The sequence below is a fragment of the Poeciliopsis prolifica genome, unplaced genomic scaffold (genome assembly GCF_027474105.1).
Source record: "Poeciliopsis prolifica strain line A6 unplaced genomic scaffold, Auburn_PproV2 SCAFFOLD026, whole genome shotgun sequence".
Taxonomy (NCBI): Eukaryota; Metazoa; Chordata; class Actinopteri; order Cyprinodontiformes; family Poeciliidae; genus Poeciliopsis; species Poeciliopsis prolifica.
Genome location: NW_026562401.1, coordinates 5941613 through 5960981, shown reverse-complemented (window position 1 = coordinate 5960981; position 19369 = coordinate 5941613). Strand labels below are relative to the sequence as shown.

General features: G+C 37.0%; 1 protein-coding gene across 5 annotated transcripts in view; it reads left to right on the top strand.

Moving 5' to 3' along the window:
• Window positions 1–18112, top strand: part of chd4b (chromodomain helicase DNA binding protein 4b) — a 28735-nt gene extending 10623 nt beyond the window's left edge. Inside the window, exons 17-40 of one of the 5 annotated variants that reach the window (XM_055047622.1) lie at window positions 454–654; window positions 745–882; window positions 1107–1228; window positions 1319–1492; window positions 1661–1802; window positions 2670–2919; window positions 3009–3133; window positions 3201–3293; window positions 3374–3515; window positions 4286–4455; window positions 4610–4784; window positions 5726–5812; window positions 6652–6743; window positions 7297–7430; window positions 8559–8703; window positions 8801–8957; window positions 9315–9400; window positions 9478–9712; window positions 10709–10765; window positions 12184–12354; window positions 12429–12537; window positions 13473–13605; window positions 13695–13890; window positions 17028–18112. In XM_055047622.1, coding sequence (XP_054903597.1) covers window positions 454–654; window positions 745–882; window positions 1107–1228; window positions 1319–1492; window positions 1661–1802; window positions 2670–2919; window positions 3009–3133; window positions 3201–3293; window positions 3374–3515; window positions 4286–4455; window positions 4610–4784; window positions 5726–5812; window positions 6652–6743; window positions 7297–7430; window positions 8559–8703; window positions 8801–8957; window positions 9315–9400; window positions 9478–9712; window positions 10709–10765; window positions 12184–12354; window positions 12429–12537; window positions 13473–13605; window positions 13695–13890; window positions 17028–17230 — 3537 coding nt within the window. In that variant the 3' untranslated portion in view covers window positions 17231–18112. Of the gene's footprint in view, window positions 1–453; window positions 655–744; window positions 883–1106; window positions 1229–1318; window positions 1493–1660; window positions 1803–2669; window positions 2920–3008; window positions 3134–3200; window positions 3294–3373; window positions 3516–4285; window positions 4456–4606; window positions 4797–5725; window positions 5813–6651; window positions 6744–7296; window positions 7431–8558; window positions 8704–8800; window positions 8958–9314; window positions 9401–9477; window positions 9713–10708; window positions 10766–12183; window positions 12355–12428; window positions 12538–13472; window positions 13606–13694; window positions 13891–17027 lie in introns of all 5 variants that reach the window. The other 4 variants (XM_055047620.1, XM_055047621.1, XM_055047619.1 and 1 more) reach the window with 4 other exon arrangements.
• The last annotated feature ends 1257 nt before the right edge of the window (window positions 18113–19369 follow it).

Below are 19369 nucleotides of genomic sequence, written 5' to 3'. Positions count from 1 at the left end.
TCCAGAGTGAGAATCCTTGGTATTATTTGTGATACATGAGGTTTTATTAAGGTTGGACAAAATAATTGAAAAACTGGTACGAAATGCTTATATCATGATATTGATAATTGTCAATATCGATAAATGAAATAATGCCAAAGTGGTGGTGTTACCTTTTCTGTTTTATCAATAGTTTTCACTGTGCACCATTTTTAATTTTTAAGCAGTTAGGAGCCACAATGGTAAAACCTAAAACTGCTGCTGCACAAGTTCCTCAACAGTCTTTTGCTAGATAACCAAAGAGTGAGTGAGTCAGCTGATTTCAGCAACCTTAGCTTAGATGGCCGTGTGAAGTTCAAATTCATATTCAAAAATACTGAGTTCAAAGTTCGAATCTCTATTCTAAAGGCATCCGTTTTTATGTGTTGATTTGAACTTTTTAAAATGATCTAATTCTGCATTCTGCTGTCACAGGGTCACTCCAAAGGTCCCTTCCTGGTCAGTGCTCCTCTGTCCACCATTATTAACTGGGAAAGAGAGTTTGAGATGTGGGCCCCCGATATGTATGTGGTTACCTATGTTGGGGACAAGGACAGCCGGGCTGTTATCAGAGAGAACGAGTTCTCGTTTGAGGGAAACGCCATCAGGGGAGGGAAGAAGGCCTCCAAGATGAAGGTAGGGAGGTGATAAGAGTAAGAGTTACAGGACAGATTGATTTGTTTATGAAATCCAGCTGAAGTTTTGGCCTACCTCTGTACTCAACAGAAAGACTCGACGGTGAAGTTCCACGTTCTGCTAACGTCCTATGAGCTGATCACCATCGACCAGGCTGTGCTGGGGTCCATCGAATGGGCTTGCCTGGTCGTTGATGAGGCGCATAGACTCAAAAACAACCAGTCCAAGGTGATAATAAATCCTGAATGATTCATTAATGGCACCATTAGAACTGGTGAATTTATCTTCCCAAAAATATTTGTCTGACTCAAGCTGAGAGACTTGCCCATCCTCTTATAATTTGCTAATTGTATGACTGCAATGCTCTCTTGTTTGGTGCTTCTTGCTAATATGTTTCATTACTGACAAATATTTTCTTTAGAAGAGTTTTTGTTTTATTTTTATTCTTTTAGTTCTTCAGAGTGCTGAACAACTACTCGCTGCAACATAAGCTTCTGCTGACTGGGACTCCTCTTCAGAACAACCTGGAGGAGCTTTTCCACTTGTTGAACTTCTTGACCCCGGAAAGATTCAAGTCAGTAGCTCTGCAGCCATCGTGAATGTGGCTGTTTTTCTTGGAGTGTCCACCTGCAAAGAGTGGTAATGATGGCTTTATTTTCTGCAGCAACCTTGAAGGGTTTCTGGAAGAATTTGCAGACATTGCCAAAGAGGACCAGATCAAGAAACTCCATGACATGCTGGGACCACACATGCTCAGGAGGCTGAAGGCTGATGTGTTTAAACACATGCCTTCGAAGACGGAGCTCATTGTCCGGGTGGAGCTGAGCCCCATGCAGAAGTAAGGAACACTTTTAAAAACTTACTTTGCAAGAGTCTTTTTATTATTTAATGTGGAAACTTTAAACCTCAAACTAATGCTCGCTATGAGTTCTGCTTCTGTACTGCCCATCTAATTTTGTTTTTGTTCTTCCTTTTCTCATATATTAATTTGGTTTTGCTAATACAGGAAATACTACAAGTTTATTCTGACACGCAACTTTGAGGCGTTGAACACTCGAGGAGGTGGAAACCAAGTGTCTCTGCTCAACGTTGTCATGGACCTTAAAAAGTGCTGCAATCATCCCTACCTCTTTCCAGCCGCTGCAACAGTATGTTTTATGCTTCATTCAATCAATTTTGTTTACTCAGACATGCAGTTCTCCTCAGAGGTTTACATACTCTTCATGGCAATGGATTGCATTTGATTTTTTTTATTTAATACGAGGCTTAAAATATTTTCTCAAGAGTGGTTTTAAAAAAATTGTTTAAATTCCTCATTAATAGCTCAAAATCAATGGGTTTTATGAAAAGGATGAGTGAATACATTAATAGATAGTTTGGAAAAGGCTTGATTTCTGTATAAAGTCTTTGAAAGTGCTTGATATTAATGTTTCTCTTTCTATGTTAGCTGGAATCACCAAAATTATTTATATTTTCTAAGTGCCCTAACACGTAGCAGGTGTATTTTTTGGAGACTTTCTTTTGTAATTTCTCTGTTTACTGTGTTTAAGCATTTAATTTGAGCAGGAAGATATTTTTACCTGAACACAATTTGTTTGGATTGTTTCAGTGTAATGAATATTTATTATAGCTAGTGGCTCAATGAGTTATTGAGCTGTGTATTTAAATTAAAGGTTTATGATTTATATGTTAAAAGTTATTGAAATGTATTTTTCTTATGTGTTTTGTTCTTCACTGATGTGTGTGTGAGAGAGAATTTCAAATTATAAGATTTTGTTCTTTTAGTTTATTTTGTCCCTACTGTATAATGTAGAATAGTATCAGAAGAGTTTATTAATATAACAGTAATAAATTATGTCATATAATGATTAATTGAAACTGTATTTTTTAATTAATTTGAATTGCTTTCATCTTCAAAGTCTAGTGAAAATTAAAATGCTTGAAATTGCTTTAATTTTACTGTGGGAAAAGTAAACAAACCTTAAATTTCATGCAAAGTTCTTCTCCTTTTTCAGGAGGCTCCCAAACTTCCAAATGGCATGTATGAAGGTACTGCCCTGACCAAAGCTTCGGGGAAGCTGATGCTTCTTCACAAGATGATGAAGAAGCTGAAAGAGGGAGGCCACAGGGTTCTGGTTTTCTCCCAGATGACCAAGATGCTCGACCTGCTGGAGGACTTCCTGGAGAACGAAGGCTACAAATATGAGAGGATTGATGGTGGAGTCACCGGCAACATGAGACAAGAAGCTATCGATCGCTTTAATGGTGAGATGTGTGTTTGCATATTTATCTTTGCCTCACTTGATAGTTGATATTTGCTTTTGTCATTTGAAGTCTGTCGTTTGATCCAACAGCTCCAGGAGCTCAGCAGTTTGCTTTCCTCCTCTCAACCCGGGCCGGTGGCTTGGGTATTAATCTCGCTTCTGCTGACACAGTCATCATCTACGACTCTGACTGGAACCCCCATAATGACATCCAGGTATGCCAACACAGTCTTGTATGCAGCCATGTTTGGTTTCTGATTGATCATCGTGTGTTGCTCACAGGCTTTCAGCAGAGCTCATCGTATTGGCCAGAACAGGAAAGTGATGATCTATCGGTTTGTTACCAAAGCATCTGTCGAGGAGAGGATCACACAGGTTTGGAAAAAAGAAAAAGTGATTACAAAAAAATAATTTTACGCACCTAAATATTTATTTTGTGTACTTTTTGTTGTCAGGTGGCAAAGAAGAAGATGATGCTGACTCACCTGGTAGTGCGGCCCGGACTTGGCTCCAAGACGGGCTCCATGTCAAAGCAGGAACTTGACGACATTCTCAAGTTTGGAACCGAAGAGCTGTTCAAGGATGAAGTTGGAGAAGGTGAGAAATATTTAGCAAAAAGAAATCAAGGATTATGTGGTCGGTCGGAAACGAAGAAGTCTCAAATTCAGTGATCTTAACATTAATTTTTACAAGCCGATTTTTCACTCATGTTCTTGGAGTTCATTTAGTTGTGTCTAAATCTGTCGCAATAAGCAATAAATAATTAATAGAAAGGTAAATTAAAAGGAGCTCCATAATTTTCATTCTGATGATTGATATTTTTGTTTACAGACATCATTATCTAATTTATTCATGATATCTGTTCTGTGTTGTTTGCTTTTCTGTTTCATTTATTGTTTTTTTATTTTAGATATTTAACGTTTATCTGAATAATTTCAAAGACAATTTATCTTTATTAAAATCTTAATATGACAGGCTTAGTTATGTCTTAAATTTCTATATCTTTCTAGACTTTATCACAACATTATAATTAAAATGATAATTTAAGTCCTGTTGAAAGCAATTTACCCTCCAGACATTCAGCCTTCCCAGCAAACCTGCAAAAGTAGTGTGCTTCTGAAATTGGCTTATTGTTCACATGTCCAATTAAAACCCAACCATTCCTGCTACAGAATTCACTAATAGGCTCCATGTCATGAAGACGTGCATATTTAATGATGTTTTGCTTGAAAACACTGACACTGAAAATTTGTCCTGGGAGATTTTTATAAGAGGTTGAGATTAATTGGCTTTCCGAATAGCAGATGACTGATGTCTTGGGTATAAATTGTCTCATTTCCTGGCCTTTTTCCTTGCCTTGCCTTCAGGAGACAACAAGGAGGATGACAGCAGCGTGATTCACTATGATGACCAGGCAATTGACCGCTTGCTGGACAGGAACCAGGATGCCACGGAGGATACGGAGCTGCAGAGCATGAACGAATACCTCAGCTCCTTTAAAGTGGCCCAGTATGTTGTCAAAGATGAGGACGATGAGGTAAAGTGTAGGACTTGTTAGTTTATGTTGTTGACAGTCAACATGCATCTTATTACTCTAGTATTCTTAAAGCATGTTGCTGTTAAGCTGGTTAAAACAAGTTAAGTAGGTTTATATTGTATGTGAGCCACACATGTCTTCTTTCTTTGAGGAGGAGGAGGTAGAAAGAGAGGTGATCAAGCAGGAGGAAAGCGTTGATCCCGACTACTGGGAGAAACTGCTTCGACACCATTATGAGCAGCAACAGGAAGATCTCGCCCGCAATTTGGGCAAAGGCAAACGTACTCGAAAGCCGGTCAACTACAATGACGGCTCCCAGGAGGACCGAGGTATAAGACAGGGTACAGAACAATATATAATGCAACCTCTTCTGTGTGTGTGCTGTTTGTGTCTGTGTGGTCATGTTAGGAGAGCTAAGTGGAACTTTGCATAATATTTATTCTTATAAAACCTAGAATAATGTCGTGTCAATCATAAAATTGTTTTTTTTCTATTACAGAAGTGGAAATAAATTACTTTCTTCATTCAGTCAGACAGATTTAAACAGAAAAACACAAATGAGATTAATTGTAAACGTCTCTATTATTTATGTTTTCTCTTTGCATTTTGGAGGTGTGTAATATGAAACCTTTATAAAGCATTTTCACCGTTCTTATTGTAGTTTTCACCTCCTTTTAAAATTAGGACAATAAAATTAGTTTCTTTTCTAATAGAGCAGCTGTTCGGAGAAATGCGATCATTACAGCTGACAGGAATCAGCAAACTAATCAAATTGTAGCAGCTGTTTGCAAAATTTTCTGTTTTGTTCAACTCTGGTTATAAACATAATTCAAAGTTTTATAAGGATAATTAGAAACTTGTTTTGCTTCCATTTTGTTCCTTGACTTTGTTTTAAACGTCTTTAAAGAAACCCATAGATGACGAGAACCATCTGACATCAAAATACCAAATTATTCCAACCTAAATAAAAGTACTCAAATCTATAAAATACCATCATTAAGTAAAAATTTATTTTAAAAATTTGTGATACCAATAAAAAAATTATATTTTTGTTACTGTATTTCAATTTCGGTTTGTTTATCAACCAAAACTAAAGGATTGTAAGAAAAATAAGAATATTTTTGACAAAAAGTCTTTTCTCTTTGGAAGAATAACTAGCTAATTGCTAGAAGTTTGTCATTTCTTAGTCTTATCATCTTGTCATCAGGTGGTCAAAGGTTTTGTCTTGTTTCATTTCCAATTCATGATGGGTTCTGTCTGTTCTGTGTAGACTGGCAGGAGGATCAGTCTGACAACCAGTCTGACTACTCAGTGGCCTCAGAGGAGGGAGACGAGGACTTTGATGAACGCTCTGAAGGTATGGCTCAGTCTCTGAAGGCTGCTGATGTAAAGAGGTGGGTTGTATGTGCATTTGTGAACCATCTGAGTCCGTTCTCCAAGCTGTACAGTGTTAACTTTAACTATGTTTAAAGTTTGATGCTGGGTGCTCCAGTTGTAGAGTTTTAAGGAACATCTCCGAATCGTTCACTAACAGCCTTCCCACCGCCCCATCTGCAGATACTTACACAGATTCAGATGACACCTACGATGTCTTCCTCGACAATCTCAACAACAACTCACGAAACAACACTTGTCAGTGCATCATCTGCGTTGAGCGTAGAGTGAGAAGAAAAGACAAAAAGAAAGGAAAGGGAAACAATCAAACAATCACCGGTTTATCAGCGAGCTGAACTGTCCTATTTTGTTTAAATTAACTGTTAAATATTTGTTAAAGATGTACAGATATTTATTGTATTTATGACGTTTTTTGGATTGATTTAATTGCTGCACTTTATTTATTTGATCGTTAATAGTGCAAGGACGTGTTCTTATTTGTACTGAATGTAATTTTGTGTTAATTAAGGCTACCTCAGTGTTGTTAAATAAAACATAACCAAAAACTGCAATCGGTTGTAGATACTGTGAAAGTATTGACCGTCTTTAGGGCAAGGAGCAGTTAAAGTAAAGGTTGGAGGAAATTTGAAAAGGGACAGCTTCGTCAGGATCAGCTAAGAACTGTAAGTGGAGCATCTTCACAGAGACATTTTAGGTTGATGAGGGTATTCATGTTCATTATTGACGTCCCTTCATTTGCCTGAGTATTCCTCCAAATGGGTTGTTAATTTCAAAGACACTAACTATGTTCTCCTTCTGTAGCTAACGCTCGCAGACCCAACCGCAAAGGCTTGAGGAACGACAGAGACAAGCCTCTGCCTCCTTTGCTGGCCCGAGTGGGGGGCAACATTGAGGTAAGTTCACTCTGAACTTGAATGAAAAGGGAAAAAAAGCGATCTAAAAAGTTAAATATTTTGATTTAATTAACTTTTTACCTCCAGAATGCTTACTTGTCAGTCAATGGACCAAGAAAACACCGGTGTCATCATGACCGATAAGGGTTAAAATAAGTGCAGTATTTATTTGTTTAATATTTCAATGTATTTCTAAAATCCCTTGTTGTAGTCGTTGAGAGGTTTTCAAAATTTTTTTAATACTTAAATAGAAAAATCTACACTAAACAGATATTTCTTAAAGCAGTAAATAATCTGTAATATTTTTCTCAATGGTAGGAAACACAAAAATAGCAACATTGCTGTTGTTTTGCAGGACCGCTGAAGGAAATTCAAACTTGGACTGAATTATTTCACCAGTTTATTAAAAACACAGTTTATGATTAGTGAAACCTCTACTGTTTTGTGAAAATAACAAACAAGCCATTCTTAATTACAAAAAAAAAAATCTTGAATCTTGTAAATTTCTGTGAATTTACAAATTTTTATTTTGACCTCTTTAATCATCTGTTAGGTGCTGGGCTTCAACGCACGGCAGAGGAAAGCGTTCCTGAACGCAGTGATGCGTTATGGGATGCCTCCTCAGGATGCCTTCACCAACCAGTGGCTGGTCCGGGACCTGCGAGGAAAATCTGAGAAGGAATTTAAGTAAGTTTCTTTGGTTCTGTTCTGCCACTGAAAACAATCATAAAACTTAGAGCTGCAGTTTGTAACTTTCACAAAAATATGTTTCATCCATATTTGTTAAAATAACTGTTACTATGTCTTCACTCTGCAGCCTGAAGTAACCCAATTCAGATTATTATTATTTTTTTTGCCATTGTCGTTCACACTTTCAGATATATGCGACTTGTATGTGACCTACAGTGTGAATTGAAAGTGTCCTGCATGCACAGTAGAGGGCACAATAACACATAGAGAGCTTGGTCAGTTTTGCCAACCTCCATAAGAAAGTAGAAGAAGTGTTCAGTGTTTGCAGAAGTAAACATCGATGCTAATGGTGGAGCACATCTTACGATTTTCAAGTTGTTGTCTGACTTGACAATTTTAACAACTTAATCCTGCCATGGTTGTTATTTTTCTTCCCGCTTGCGTGGATCAGGAAGCAGAATAGTGACGTTTGTCGAGTATCAATAAATGTCGAGTTCAGGACCTGGCCGTTAGGATTCAGGTCACATTTGAGAAGATTGGATACGTATTGGATATCCAAGTTGCCTGAACCGCATTTGAAAATAATCTGACTTGTGTTGTTCAGATTGTCACAAAAAGATCAGATACAGGTCACATTACATAAAAAAAATATAATTGGGTCACTTCATGCTCCAGTGTGAAAGCTGCCTAAGTTGTAGCAGCATGTTATCAAAAATTAGCTCGTCTTCCTTCTCCCAGTGCGGTCTGCGAAAACGCACTTGTCCTGGTCAAAACAACCAATCGCACACAGGAGGAGGGTCTTACTGCTGTCAATTGTGTGTGTGCACTTCCTGCTCAATGTTCTAATGGCAAAGTAACAACTTACCCCTTCAGAAAATCTATTTATCTGCCATCACTGGTGGTTATGCTAACTAGCCTTAGCACTCATGACAGGCTACGTTGTGATGAATCAGCTGTTATGTAGTGGAGATTAAAGGGGTGGATAACTACCATTAATATTTAAAATGAAAAATCCTAATTAGTACTTGCAAAATAACTACATTAAAGAATATATGAATCTGAATAATGCATAAATCTGCATCTGGTTCCAGTGCTCACTACTGTTTACACTTTGACCTCCTGCAGGGCTTATGTGTCTCTGTTTATGCGACATCTTTGTGAGCCCGGAGCCGATGGAGCAGAAACCTTCGCAGATGGCGTCCCACGCGAGGGTCTGTCGAGGCAGCACGTGCTCACTCGCATCGGAGTGATGTCACTTATAAGAAAAAAAGTATACTTCACACAGATATGATCGTGCTTCCAAGCCAGGCTGACTGTAGCTTAAAGTAGAGAGACTCAGTGGCTGACTTGTGGTTCTGGCTGAACAGGTTCAGGAGTTTGAACATGTGAACGGTCAATGGTCGATGCCCTGGATGGCAGAGCTGGAGGAAAATAAAAGAGCGGCAGCTTTGGCTGCAGGTGAAGACCCGAAAACCCCGTCCACTGGGACACCTGCAGACACTCAGCCCAACACTCCCGTGCCAGGTAAAAACAGTAAATATGTTTGTCACTCAGCTTATTTTGTCACTGTGACATACAAAGTCACAGTGACATACAAAGTGACTTTGTATGTCACTGTGACTATACAAAGTGACTTTGTATGTCACTGTCTATAATAAGTGACATACAAAGTCATTTTCCTTGGCGTTAGCGTTTCATAAAGCCTTAATTAAATTTATACCTTTTTTGCTGAAAGATTTATTTTTCTAAACAGTGATGTTTTAGCTCAAAGAGCTGGCGCCCTCTTGTGGCAGTAGCCGTAATAAAGCTTAATATAAATGATACTGTTTATTGTTAAATATTTAAAATACATAATGTGTTGAATTATTTTCTGATTTCCAGAAGATTTGTCTAAATCAGAGGACAAGGATGAAATTAAAAAAGAAGGAGAAGAAAGCAAAGTGGCTAAAAAAGGAGATGACCCTGAGGTATGAATAACTTTATACTCAAATCAGCATCTTAGTTGACATAACAACAATTTTATCTGCTTTTTATTTTTCATCAGATTATTGAAATCCCAGATGAATTTGAAAAATCCCCTGCTTCTGAAAAGAAAGAAGAGCTGGGATCAGAGAGGAGGGTGACAGACGAAGGCGATGAAGGGAAGGAGAAAGATGGTGAGAACACGAGCAAAGAGAAAGAAGAGAAGAGCATAGCCACAGCTGAGAGGGAGGCCTCTGCTAACAACAAGAGCGACGGTTCAGACTGCAGGATGGATACAGAGGAGGACAAGTCAAAAGGTCAGAATATAAAACATGTCTCTAAATCATTAAACAGTTCAAACTTTTGTTTAAAGAATAGTCTTAAGTTATTGTTGTTATTATGGCATTTTTAGCATCAGTAGAATCATTATTATTATTGTCAGTGCTATTACATCTACTATCAGCAATACTTTTACCTGTGGAAATATTGTAAGCTTGTTATTGAGTGTATTGCATTAATCAAGAGTCTGAGAGTAGAATTAAGTTATGCTGCTATATTACTCATAAATATGATGGGTTTTATTAAGTTTCTACTTCTACCCACACCTTTGCATGTTTATTATTTGTCGCATCACTCTGTCGTTTTATTTACTATTTATAACATTCAATTTACTTAGAAAATACAAAAGTCTTTTAAAGTAAAAAAAAATATTGTTCGCTATTATGGCTTATAGCTAAAGTAAAACTCAGTACTTGTGGCTAATTTTACATGATGTACTTCATTAAGGTGACATGAAGATTAATGTTACAGTATTAAATTATTACATAATTTACATGATCAATGCTTTGGGCAAACACTTAGATAAATGGAGAAACATTTTATTTTCTTTTTTCTTATTTCTGAGATAACTCTGCTTTTCAGTAAGCTTCCCCTTAAACAGTGTAGGGAGATTTTAACCTGTTACACTGACACCTGCTGGAACTGAGTCATTATTTATCAATGTCCACTGTTCATGAAATAGTACGGTATTTGTTATTTCAAGTTCAGTTCAAAAAGTTGCATTTTAGCTGATCCATGTAAATGAACTGGAAGTACCTGCTTTCTCCAGCTCTCTCTGCGGGTTTAATAAACAAAAGTATTCAAATCAGAGGATTACAGCAACTTCGGGCTTGACAGTTTGTGTTTATAATATATCAAACTCGGAGCAGAAATGCACAGTTGCAACAACAGAAGAGTGTTCATCTTAACTATGTTGCTCTTGTGACTTTCTCTTTTACTTTTTAAGCTTCTCATTCTGCTTCTGTTAATTTTAGCAGAAGACAGCAAAGATGAGAAGATGGACACGAAGTCACCAGCAGAGGACAGGAAAGGTTTGGACAGAAATATTCACCACTGCTGTTCACGATTCAAGTTTAAATATTAGTTTATTTTATAAGATTTCATCAATGCAAGGCTCCAATCTTATATACCTCAGCAAGGTGCTTTAGCAAAACTGTTAAATGCATCTGCAGTTCCTTACCACCAATTTAAAAGAAATAATTAAAACATAGAAATAACTTGAATTTTTCAAGGTTTTTCTCTTGATAGCAGCCAGTTCTGTCATGATCTCATGTTTAAAATACCAAAAAATAATGATTGTTTACAGAAGGTTATGTGTCTTTATTATTGTTATTACTATTATTATTATTTATTTATTATGAATGGTTGAGTGGATGGATGTTAATACTGGTTTGGCAGTTCTGCCAATAATAGCAGTAACAAAAATCATCATATTACTCAAATCAGATTAATCAAATCACATTTTATGTAAAAGATAAAATCCTCATGTTTTTTGTAAGAGGATGATATTAGCAGATTTTCTAAAAATCTAACACTTTTACTTGCATAGAAAAACTCAAAAAATATATATATATTTTTATTGAAATCCTCCGATTTTAAAATACTAATGATTCATCCCGTTATATATATTTTTATGATTAAAAAAATAGAAAAATATTTTATTATAAAATATTATTAGAATTTTTAAAAATAATTATAAAACATAATAATAATAATAATAATCACTTTATCTTTATTTCTGTTAATTTTACTTTATTAACTCACATGCCTACTGTCTCACTAGCATACACAAAATGTTTTCTTTAATTTTTCAGCTTTTATTGTGAAAGTTTGGTGAACATACACCTACACTAGTGGGCGACACCCACATCAACCATGTGATTTATATAAACATACCAGAGGTTTCTTAAATTACAAATGCAGTCAATCTGAAGGACATGATAAATTCCAGCTTATGTCTCTACATTGCTGTAGTTCTGTGTTTTGTTTAGTCTGAGACTAAACAGACAATCTGAGACTGTGTTTAGACTCAGATTGTCCTTTGTTATCCCGTCTACATGGGTTATCGCCTGGGTGGTTGTGTGGAGGCTTTTGACAAAATACAGAAGACGGACGTTAATGATGTTTTGGCAGTTGTGCCAAGTACAAGCAGAACCTCGACTACAATAGTGCTAGTCTAATAAATCTGAGCTGGTAAACGGACAAACCAGAGTATAGTAAAACCTCATTCAACCGAGATGGAAGCTGGAGTCTTAACTCTTGTATTTTATGGACAATAAAACATTCATGTCTTTGCACAGGAAAGATGTGAATTATTGGGTACACTGATTCAACCAAAAATAACACAAAATATATATATATATATATTTTGTTTTTCTTTGTATTTGCAACCAAATGTGTTGCCTCTTTTGATCTTGAAGAGTACTGATGGGTTTTTTACACTTTCCAGAGCAAAAAGAGGAGAAAGACGGGATAAAACCAGACGATTCTGGAAAACTGCAGAATGGCGAGAACGGCAAAGAGGGAGGAACAGCTGCACCTGCGGTTAACATCAGTGAGGAGAAGAAGAAAGCCTCCAAGCAGAGATTCATGTTCAACATCGCAGACGGTGGTTTCACAGGTGGATGCATTTCCTTCCTCTTTTTTTTTTCTTTTTCCTAGCTGCTTCTTTGACCTTTCTGCCCTTCTCCCCAGAGCTTCACTCCCTGTGGCAGAATGAAGAGAGGGCCGCTACCGTCACCAAGAAGACTTATGAGATTTGGCACCGTCGCCATGACTACTGGCTGTTGGCTGGAATCATACAGTATCCTTTAAACAGATTTATTAGCAAAACAGTTTTTATGGGTGATTGCTGGCATGTTAAAAACCTAATTCTTGTCTTAATGGTGACCTATTGTACTTCAATGAACAGGTTAGGAAAAATACAGGGGCTTTACAAGACATGGAAAGTTTTTTGCACAAAATCACTCTGAGATGATGAGATTTTAGTCTGGTCAGTTCTGCCTATTTTGACCTTCTTTCAGAATGAGCTGGTTTAAAATCTCTTGTCACTTTAAATCCAAATAAGCTGCTGCTGGGCACGCCCCCTCAACTCAAGGTTAACACTCCCACGTGAAAATGGCTGCAAACAGATAATCAATGAGGTATATTCTATTCTATTCTGATTATATAACTGTATGACTTTGAAAAGCAGAAATGGAGCCTCCTGCACAACAACAAGAATACAGGAAGTGATTTCTAAATGGTAAATCAACAACAAAGCTCTTGTTTTTCATGCAGCCATTGTACAGTGAATACAACAGTAAATCCAGCTGACCAAACTTGCTGGAGCTTTGCTGGTGTTGCTAGGTAACAGCACAGTGTAACTCAACAATCAGAAAGTTTTTGAACTGTCTTATTTTCCAGACACCAAAAAACATTCTGTTATTTCCAAAGACAGCTGGGTGTTTTTTTGTTTGTTTGTTTTGTTTGCTTTTTTAAGCCCTTGAGCTGTTTTTAAGAGCTTTTGAGGTCCAAAAAAACAGACCAAAATGTGAAAAGTGTAAGTTTTGTGTAACAGTTCTCCTGTAAATAAACATGTGATTGAGAAAAGCTTTTATTTGAACTTTCATAAGAGGTAATAGTTATTCATGGTTTTTCGATTCAGAGATTGTCCTTAAAAGCCACATAGAATGTCTTCGTCTTGCTTGTCCAGAAACTGCAGTGTTGTTGCTGTTGCCCTTGATTCTCATGTCACAGACACGGCTACGCTCGATGGCAGGATGTGCAGAACGATGTGAGGTTTGCCATCATCAACGAGCCCTTCAAAGGGGAAATGAGCAGAGGGAACTTCCTGGAGATCAAGAATAAGTTCCTGGCCCGGAGGTTCAAGGTGAAACAAACTTTCTGGGTAACTGCAAAGAGTTCAGGCCTGCTTGTGTCACACCTTACTGAGTGTTTCTGGTTTGTTTTTTTTTAAAGCTATTGGAGCAAGCGCTGGTGATCGAGGAGCAGCTGCGCAGGGCGGCCTACCTGAACATGACAGAGGACCCGGCCCACCCCTCCATGGCCCTTAACACTCGCTTCAGCGAGGTGGAGTGTCTCGCAGAGTCGCATCAGCACCTCAGCAAAGAGTCCATGTCTGGAAACAAGCCTGCCAATGCAGTGCTGCATAAAGGTAAAGTTTATGCAGAACTTTACCTTTACTTTTATCACTTCTATGGCCTGTGAAAGCTTTTATTCTATTTATGTAAGAAAAAAAAGAAGTGAAGCTAATCAAATTTGTTAAAGCTTTAAATAGGTGCTGCTTTGATGCTTCAGATATTCTTCAGGGGATGCGAAAGACGTTTAGTAAAGAAAATCTCAATGTGAACAGAACAAATAGACATAAAAATGTACAAAGGCACAGTGTGGATTTGGTGAAAAATATCAATACTGACCAAAAACAAGCAAGCTTGTTTTTTATTAGGATCGTTAAAAATAAACAATGCAAACAAGATTAGAGCAAAAATAGAATTGTTGAATATAAACAAGAACTACATCCACTGTTTTCCCAAAAATCTTCATTGTTTCTTTAGAACAGTTTTTTTTTTTTTTTTTGTAAAATTGCTTTTAATTTTTTTCTAAAATTTCCCTGATTTCTTATTATTGCTGTTGTTTTTAATCTTTATTATTATACAGTGTTTATAAATCAAATGTGTCACTATCATTTTTACTGAAAGCCAAATCTCCATTTCATCCATCATTCGTACCTGCTTGTTCTTGCAAGGGTGATGAGGTGTTGGTGTTTGTGAGGGACCAAACTCAAACGAGGACAAAAAAAGTTCAATTTAGTTGTTCCAAGAATAGTGAAAAAGCATAAAGATCTAATGCAGGAATAACTCAAAGAGGAAAAATAACAAATTTGGGCCCAATTAAACTGAGGTCAACTGAACTCTAACTGAACGCAAACAGACCTGCAAACAAAGAACAAAAGGCTGCTTAAATAGGAGTGGAGTAACTTAAATCTGCCACATGAGGGAAGCACGACATAACAAAAGAACAAATAAATACAAAATCAGCCAAAACATCCTATGAAACAAAGCAAAACTAACTTTAACTTAGCACAAATTAAAAGTGAATATTTAAGTGACAAAATTAACTAATTAAGGTCAACTTGAAACAACAACAAGGTCAACTTGTTTCAGTCTTTCAGAAAAACAAATGGTTTGTTCCAGTTTTCATCCTCCTGCTGTCCATTTGTATCAGCAGCACCTCAAACAATAAGCAAGTGTAAGTAAACCATTCAGACAGACATTAACTAAAGTGTGCACCCATTAGAAAATATATGTCTAAATAAAATAACTAACTTAAGCAGATTATAAGCTGTCCACTTAGTGAAGCAAAGACACCCCAGTTCAGTTTCAACTAGTTTATGTAATTTAAATTTTGAATTTGAATGAATCGAAATAGAGAATTTTTTAAATTTATTTCTATTTCAGGTGTCATTGTTTTAATTTTCTGTGTTTATTCGTGGGAACATTTAAAACTTTCAGGTAAACTTCACAAGTGTGCAATTGTTAGCTTGACATCTTATCACATTTAGATTTGATTCTTTTTTCTGTAAAGGAATCCAATCAGCTCGGTGGGAAAAAATTAGTCGTTTAAATGTGTGAAACTTGTGTTTTCATGTTTCTTTCATCCATTCATTAAATACTTCTGAACAGAGATACAGGAAGCTGTCCATTCAATACGGTTTAAGTTGCACGGTGTCGACGACAGAAAGTCGCTGCAGGTAGACATTAAATGATTTCTGCTGTAGCGGAAAACTGCACTGATTTAATGAAATGCAACAATGCAGAGGCGTTAAAAGAGAGAAGAGGAGGTTGCGTGTGATAATTTTCATTACTGACAAATGTCACCCTAAATGTCAGAATGTAGGGAAGAATCCTCTTTGATACTGACCTTTCTTTCTCACAAATAATCTGTGTGTGTAGATGTGTACGTTACATGCTGCAAGGCAAAAAAGGGGAAATTACTATCCTACTGTGTTGTATAGATTTTGGTCAGTTACAAATTAATATTAGGGTGTGTCTGTTGTCACAATGATCTCATGTAACAAAACGTGGGTAGATATAATTACCAACTTCTCCATTCTCCATTCGAGAAATTATAATAATGCATTTCCCTCATGTTCACTGTAAATGTTTTTTTTAAAAAAGGAACCCTTTTAAATGCCAGAAAACACCGTTGCACTTTTAGATTCGATGGTAGTAAGATGATAAAGGACAGAACGTGACAACTGCGTCACGATTTCTGAAGCAGAAACGGAAACACTGACAAGTTCAGGTCTCACCTCGATTCACGGCTGCACACAATATCAGATATTTTTGGCTATAGATTACTCTTTTTACATTTCTGTCATGATACAGATCTTAAAGTTAATCTATAATGGTCTTTAAAAGTCTTAAATTTGCCCTGTTTCTACTTTCTTGTGCAAATACCTTATTTCCCTTTAAATAAGACAAAATTAACTTACATTTAGCTTTTCAACAACATACCTGGTTTAGGTCCATAATTCCTTAAAAACACAGCAAATAAAACAAACACATAGATAGATTAAAAAAAGGAGTGGGATATTTTATTTAAGACTTGGTGAAAAATGTCTTGTTATAAGGGTTTAGATAAAACTGAGTTAATATGATTAAGTAGTCATATAGTAATTACTGATTAGCAAATCTCAGGCCAGTTTACAGCTCTGCAGAAATATAACATCTTAATCAATCGAGTAGTACAAGGTAGTTCAAAATGCTTTATATCATAAAAAACACAAAAATAAAAACACATAAGAACATAGACACCAGTAAATAAGAACAAAACAACTTAAAACTAACTTTTTGTCAGGATATAAGAGATTGTTTTAAGTCAATAATTCTTTAATATTTATTAATAAGTACTTGTTCCATTGGCAGATTATTTCTCCAGATCTTTTTCCCATAAGTGAAATAATCTGTCAGTGGAGCTTGTACGTTTTCATCAATATTAAGGAGGTACTGACTTAAAACAACCTATTATTTTGTTTCGAAAAGCTACTTACAGGTTTTGTTTTGTCTTATTTTAAGTGTAATTAGATATTTGTACAGAAACTAGGCAAAAATACTTGGTGAGATTTTGTGTTTCTGCATCTTGGTTGTTTTATGAAATGGCGTTATGCCCATGAAAAATAGACAATAGCCTCCTTTTTCTATGCGTTTGTTTTATTTGATGTGTTCTTGTTAGTTTTGTTGTTCTTAGAGGTGATAATAAGCCATCGCTGTTGCTCTGCTTCGTCTCCAGTCCTCAAACAGCTGGAGGAGCTGCTGAGCGACATGAAGGCCGACGTCACTCGTCTGCCAGCCACCATCGCCAGGATCCCCCCCGTGGCCGTGCGGCTTCAAATGTCCGAGAGGAACATCCTGAGCCGCCTGGCCAGCCGGGGGCCCGACGTCACGGCTCAGAACCAGTCCCAAACTTCACAGCAAATGCAGGTGCCGCGCTGACCAATCCCATAGCACTTTTTTTCCATCTCGCTCAGTGACTGAGGCTAGTCACTCTCACCTCACCTCCATGTAGCAGATGTCATTTATTTTACCCACCTTGTACAGCACAGTCAGGTCAGTTGTTGCTCTGCACTTGCGGACAGCAGCCAGAGTTTATAGAAGGACTGGAAATGTAGATAAACGACAGGAAGCTAAATCCTAGCATTTCTCCTTCTGGGGTCACTTGAGCACTGACATGCAGGCAGCTCCTGTCCCGACAGCAGGCGTGTAATATATATATGTGTGTCATTAAACCGATCATGTTTGAGGCGTCCCGGTTCTCTGTATTAACTTTTAGGTCACGGGGGGATTTTACTGCATCACTTTCACCTGTAGGATCTTGTGAAACTCCCGGCGTTTTTGTCAGAAGCCGCCATGTTGTCTCTGAGTCGGTACCGGTACGTTTGATGGGTGTAAGTGTGTTTCAGGCGGGGCGGGTTACCGGGCGTCTCTACTGCAGAGCGCCTCGCCATCGATGCGTCAGGTCTGTTACCTCCTCTCCTTTCCGTCCTCCCAGCTGGCCCATCAGGTGAGCTGAACTGGGACCAGCTCTTTGTGCACACACCACAACCAGAACCATTACATTCCTAACAGAACCATAGACATACTCAACTGAGACTTTTCCTCAAATGCTAAAAGAATGAAAATAAAATAAAACCGTCTCCACTTGCTTTTTGGTACATTGGACAGTTTTTGGGAAAGATAACAATCTTCTCAGTTTATTTAATTTTTCTTATTGTCTGTTGCTATGTTTCACCTTTCAAAATATTATTATTGTTACAACCTTGTTGTTTTTATTGTCGCTGTTTGTTTTTATGACCTACAATAAAAAAATCAAATGTTTCTCATTATTCCTTCTATTCCTTTGTTTCTTTAATCAAATCTGCACACAATAAAATGTCTCAATTTTATTTTTTACAAAATAAAGTAACTTGTTCTTTTGTAGGAGACAAATTATATGAAGAAACTTAACATTTCTTGTCAGGTATTTATACCTGTGGAGCACCGACTCCGCGTTGACAATGAGCATCATCCTTCTGTTTTTAATAATTATTGATATTTATATTCCACAATCATTTCTCATATGTTGCGACACAAGAATTGAGTGTATTTTGTTCTTCACCTGGAAGTATTTTGTACGTCTCTGCCAGATTTGCACATCTAGAGACCGAACTGCCCATTTTTTATTGCAAAATGCCTCAAGCTTATTGATAATTATCTAAACGACTTCAAATTATGATGCAGGAACTTATGGCATTAAAGTCATAAGTTCGTGCTTCATAATTCTGCACCAGAAAAAGCTAGCTGTGGTACAAGGCCTTTACAGTACTTCAACTGGACCATTTTAGCACACAAAGGTTATGTTCACACAGCACGTAAATGCAACTCAGCTCTGCCTTCTTTTGCCCATACATGACATATAGCCGACTGTTTGCCTGCAGTCTGAACCTCCCAATTCTGATCTTTTCACCCTAAAAAAAAATCTGTGCCACTTCCATATGTGGAAATTAACTGGTTTTCAGTCTGAATGGATGTGATGCATTTTATGACCTTTATGATATTGATGTCAGCAGAAAAAGACAGATGCTATAAATCAGGGTGTAAGCAATGGCTGAAAATTATAACTATGAACTTATGAAAGAAGTCTGTGTCATTTCATCAAATCACAATCCCAACACTCTTGGCTCTGACTACAATCCAAACACACTTCTCTACAGAAGTTGCTCTTAATTCTCCACAAAAGGTCGTTGCCTTTAGTTGTGCTTTTTTTCTGTTAGCTTCCCTCTTGTTGTTATGATCTCATGACAATATCATCAGCTCCCCCTTTTGAATAAACTTTAAAATAGATCCATTATGTGTAATAATTTCCATTTTTACTCCCATAAACAAAGAGCTGCAGTGTGATGTCTGTGTCCTTCTGTGCATGTGGCTTTGGGGATGTAAACACACACAGAAGTCTGAGTGCAATTGGGTTTGGTTAGTGTTGTGAATGACCTGGCAAAAAAAATAAACAAGAAAGTAAATATATGGATTTCAACAAGAATACGTCCTGTGTGAATGTAGCCAAATATTCCTTGATTTACATTATTTTAGGATCAT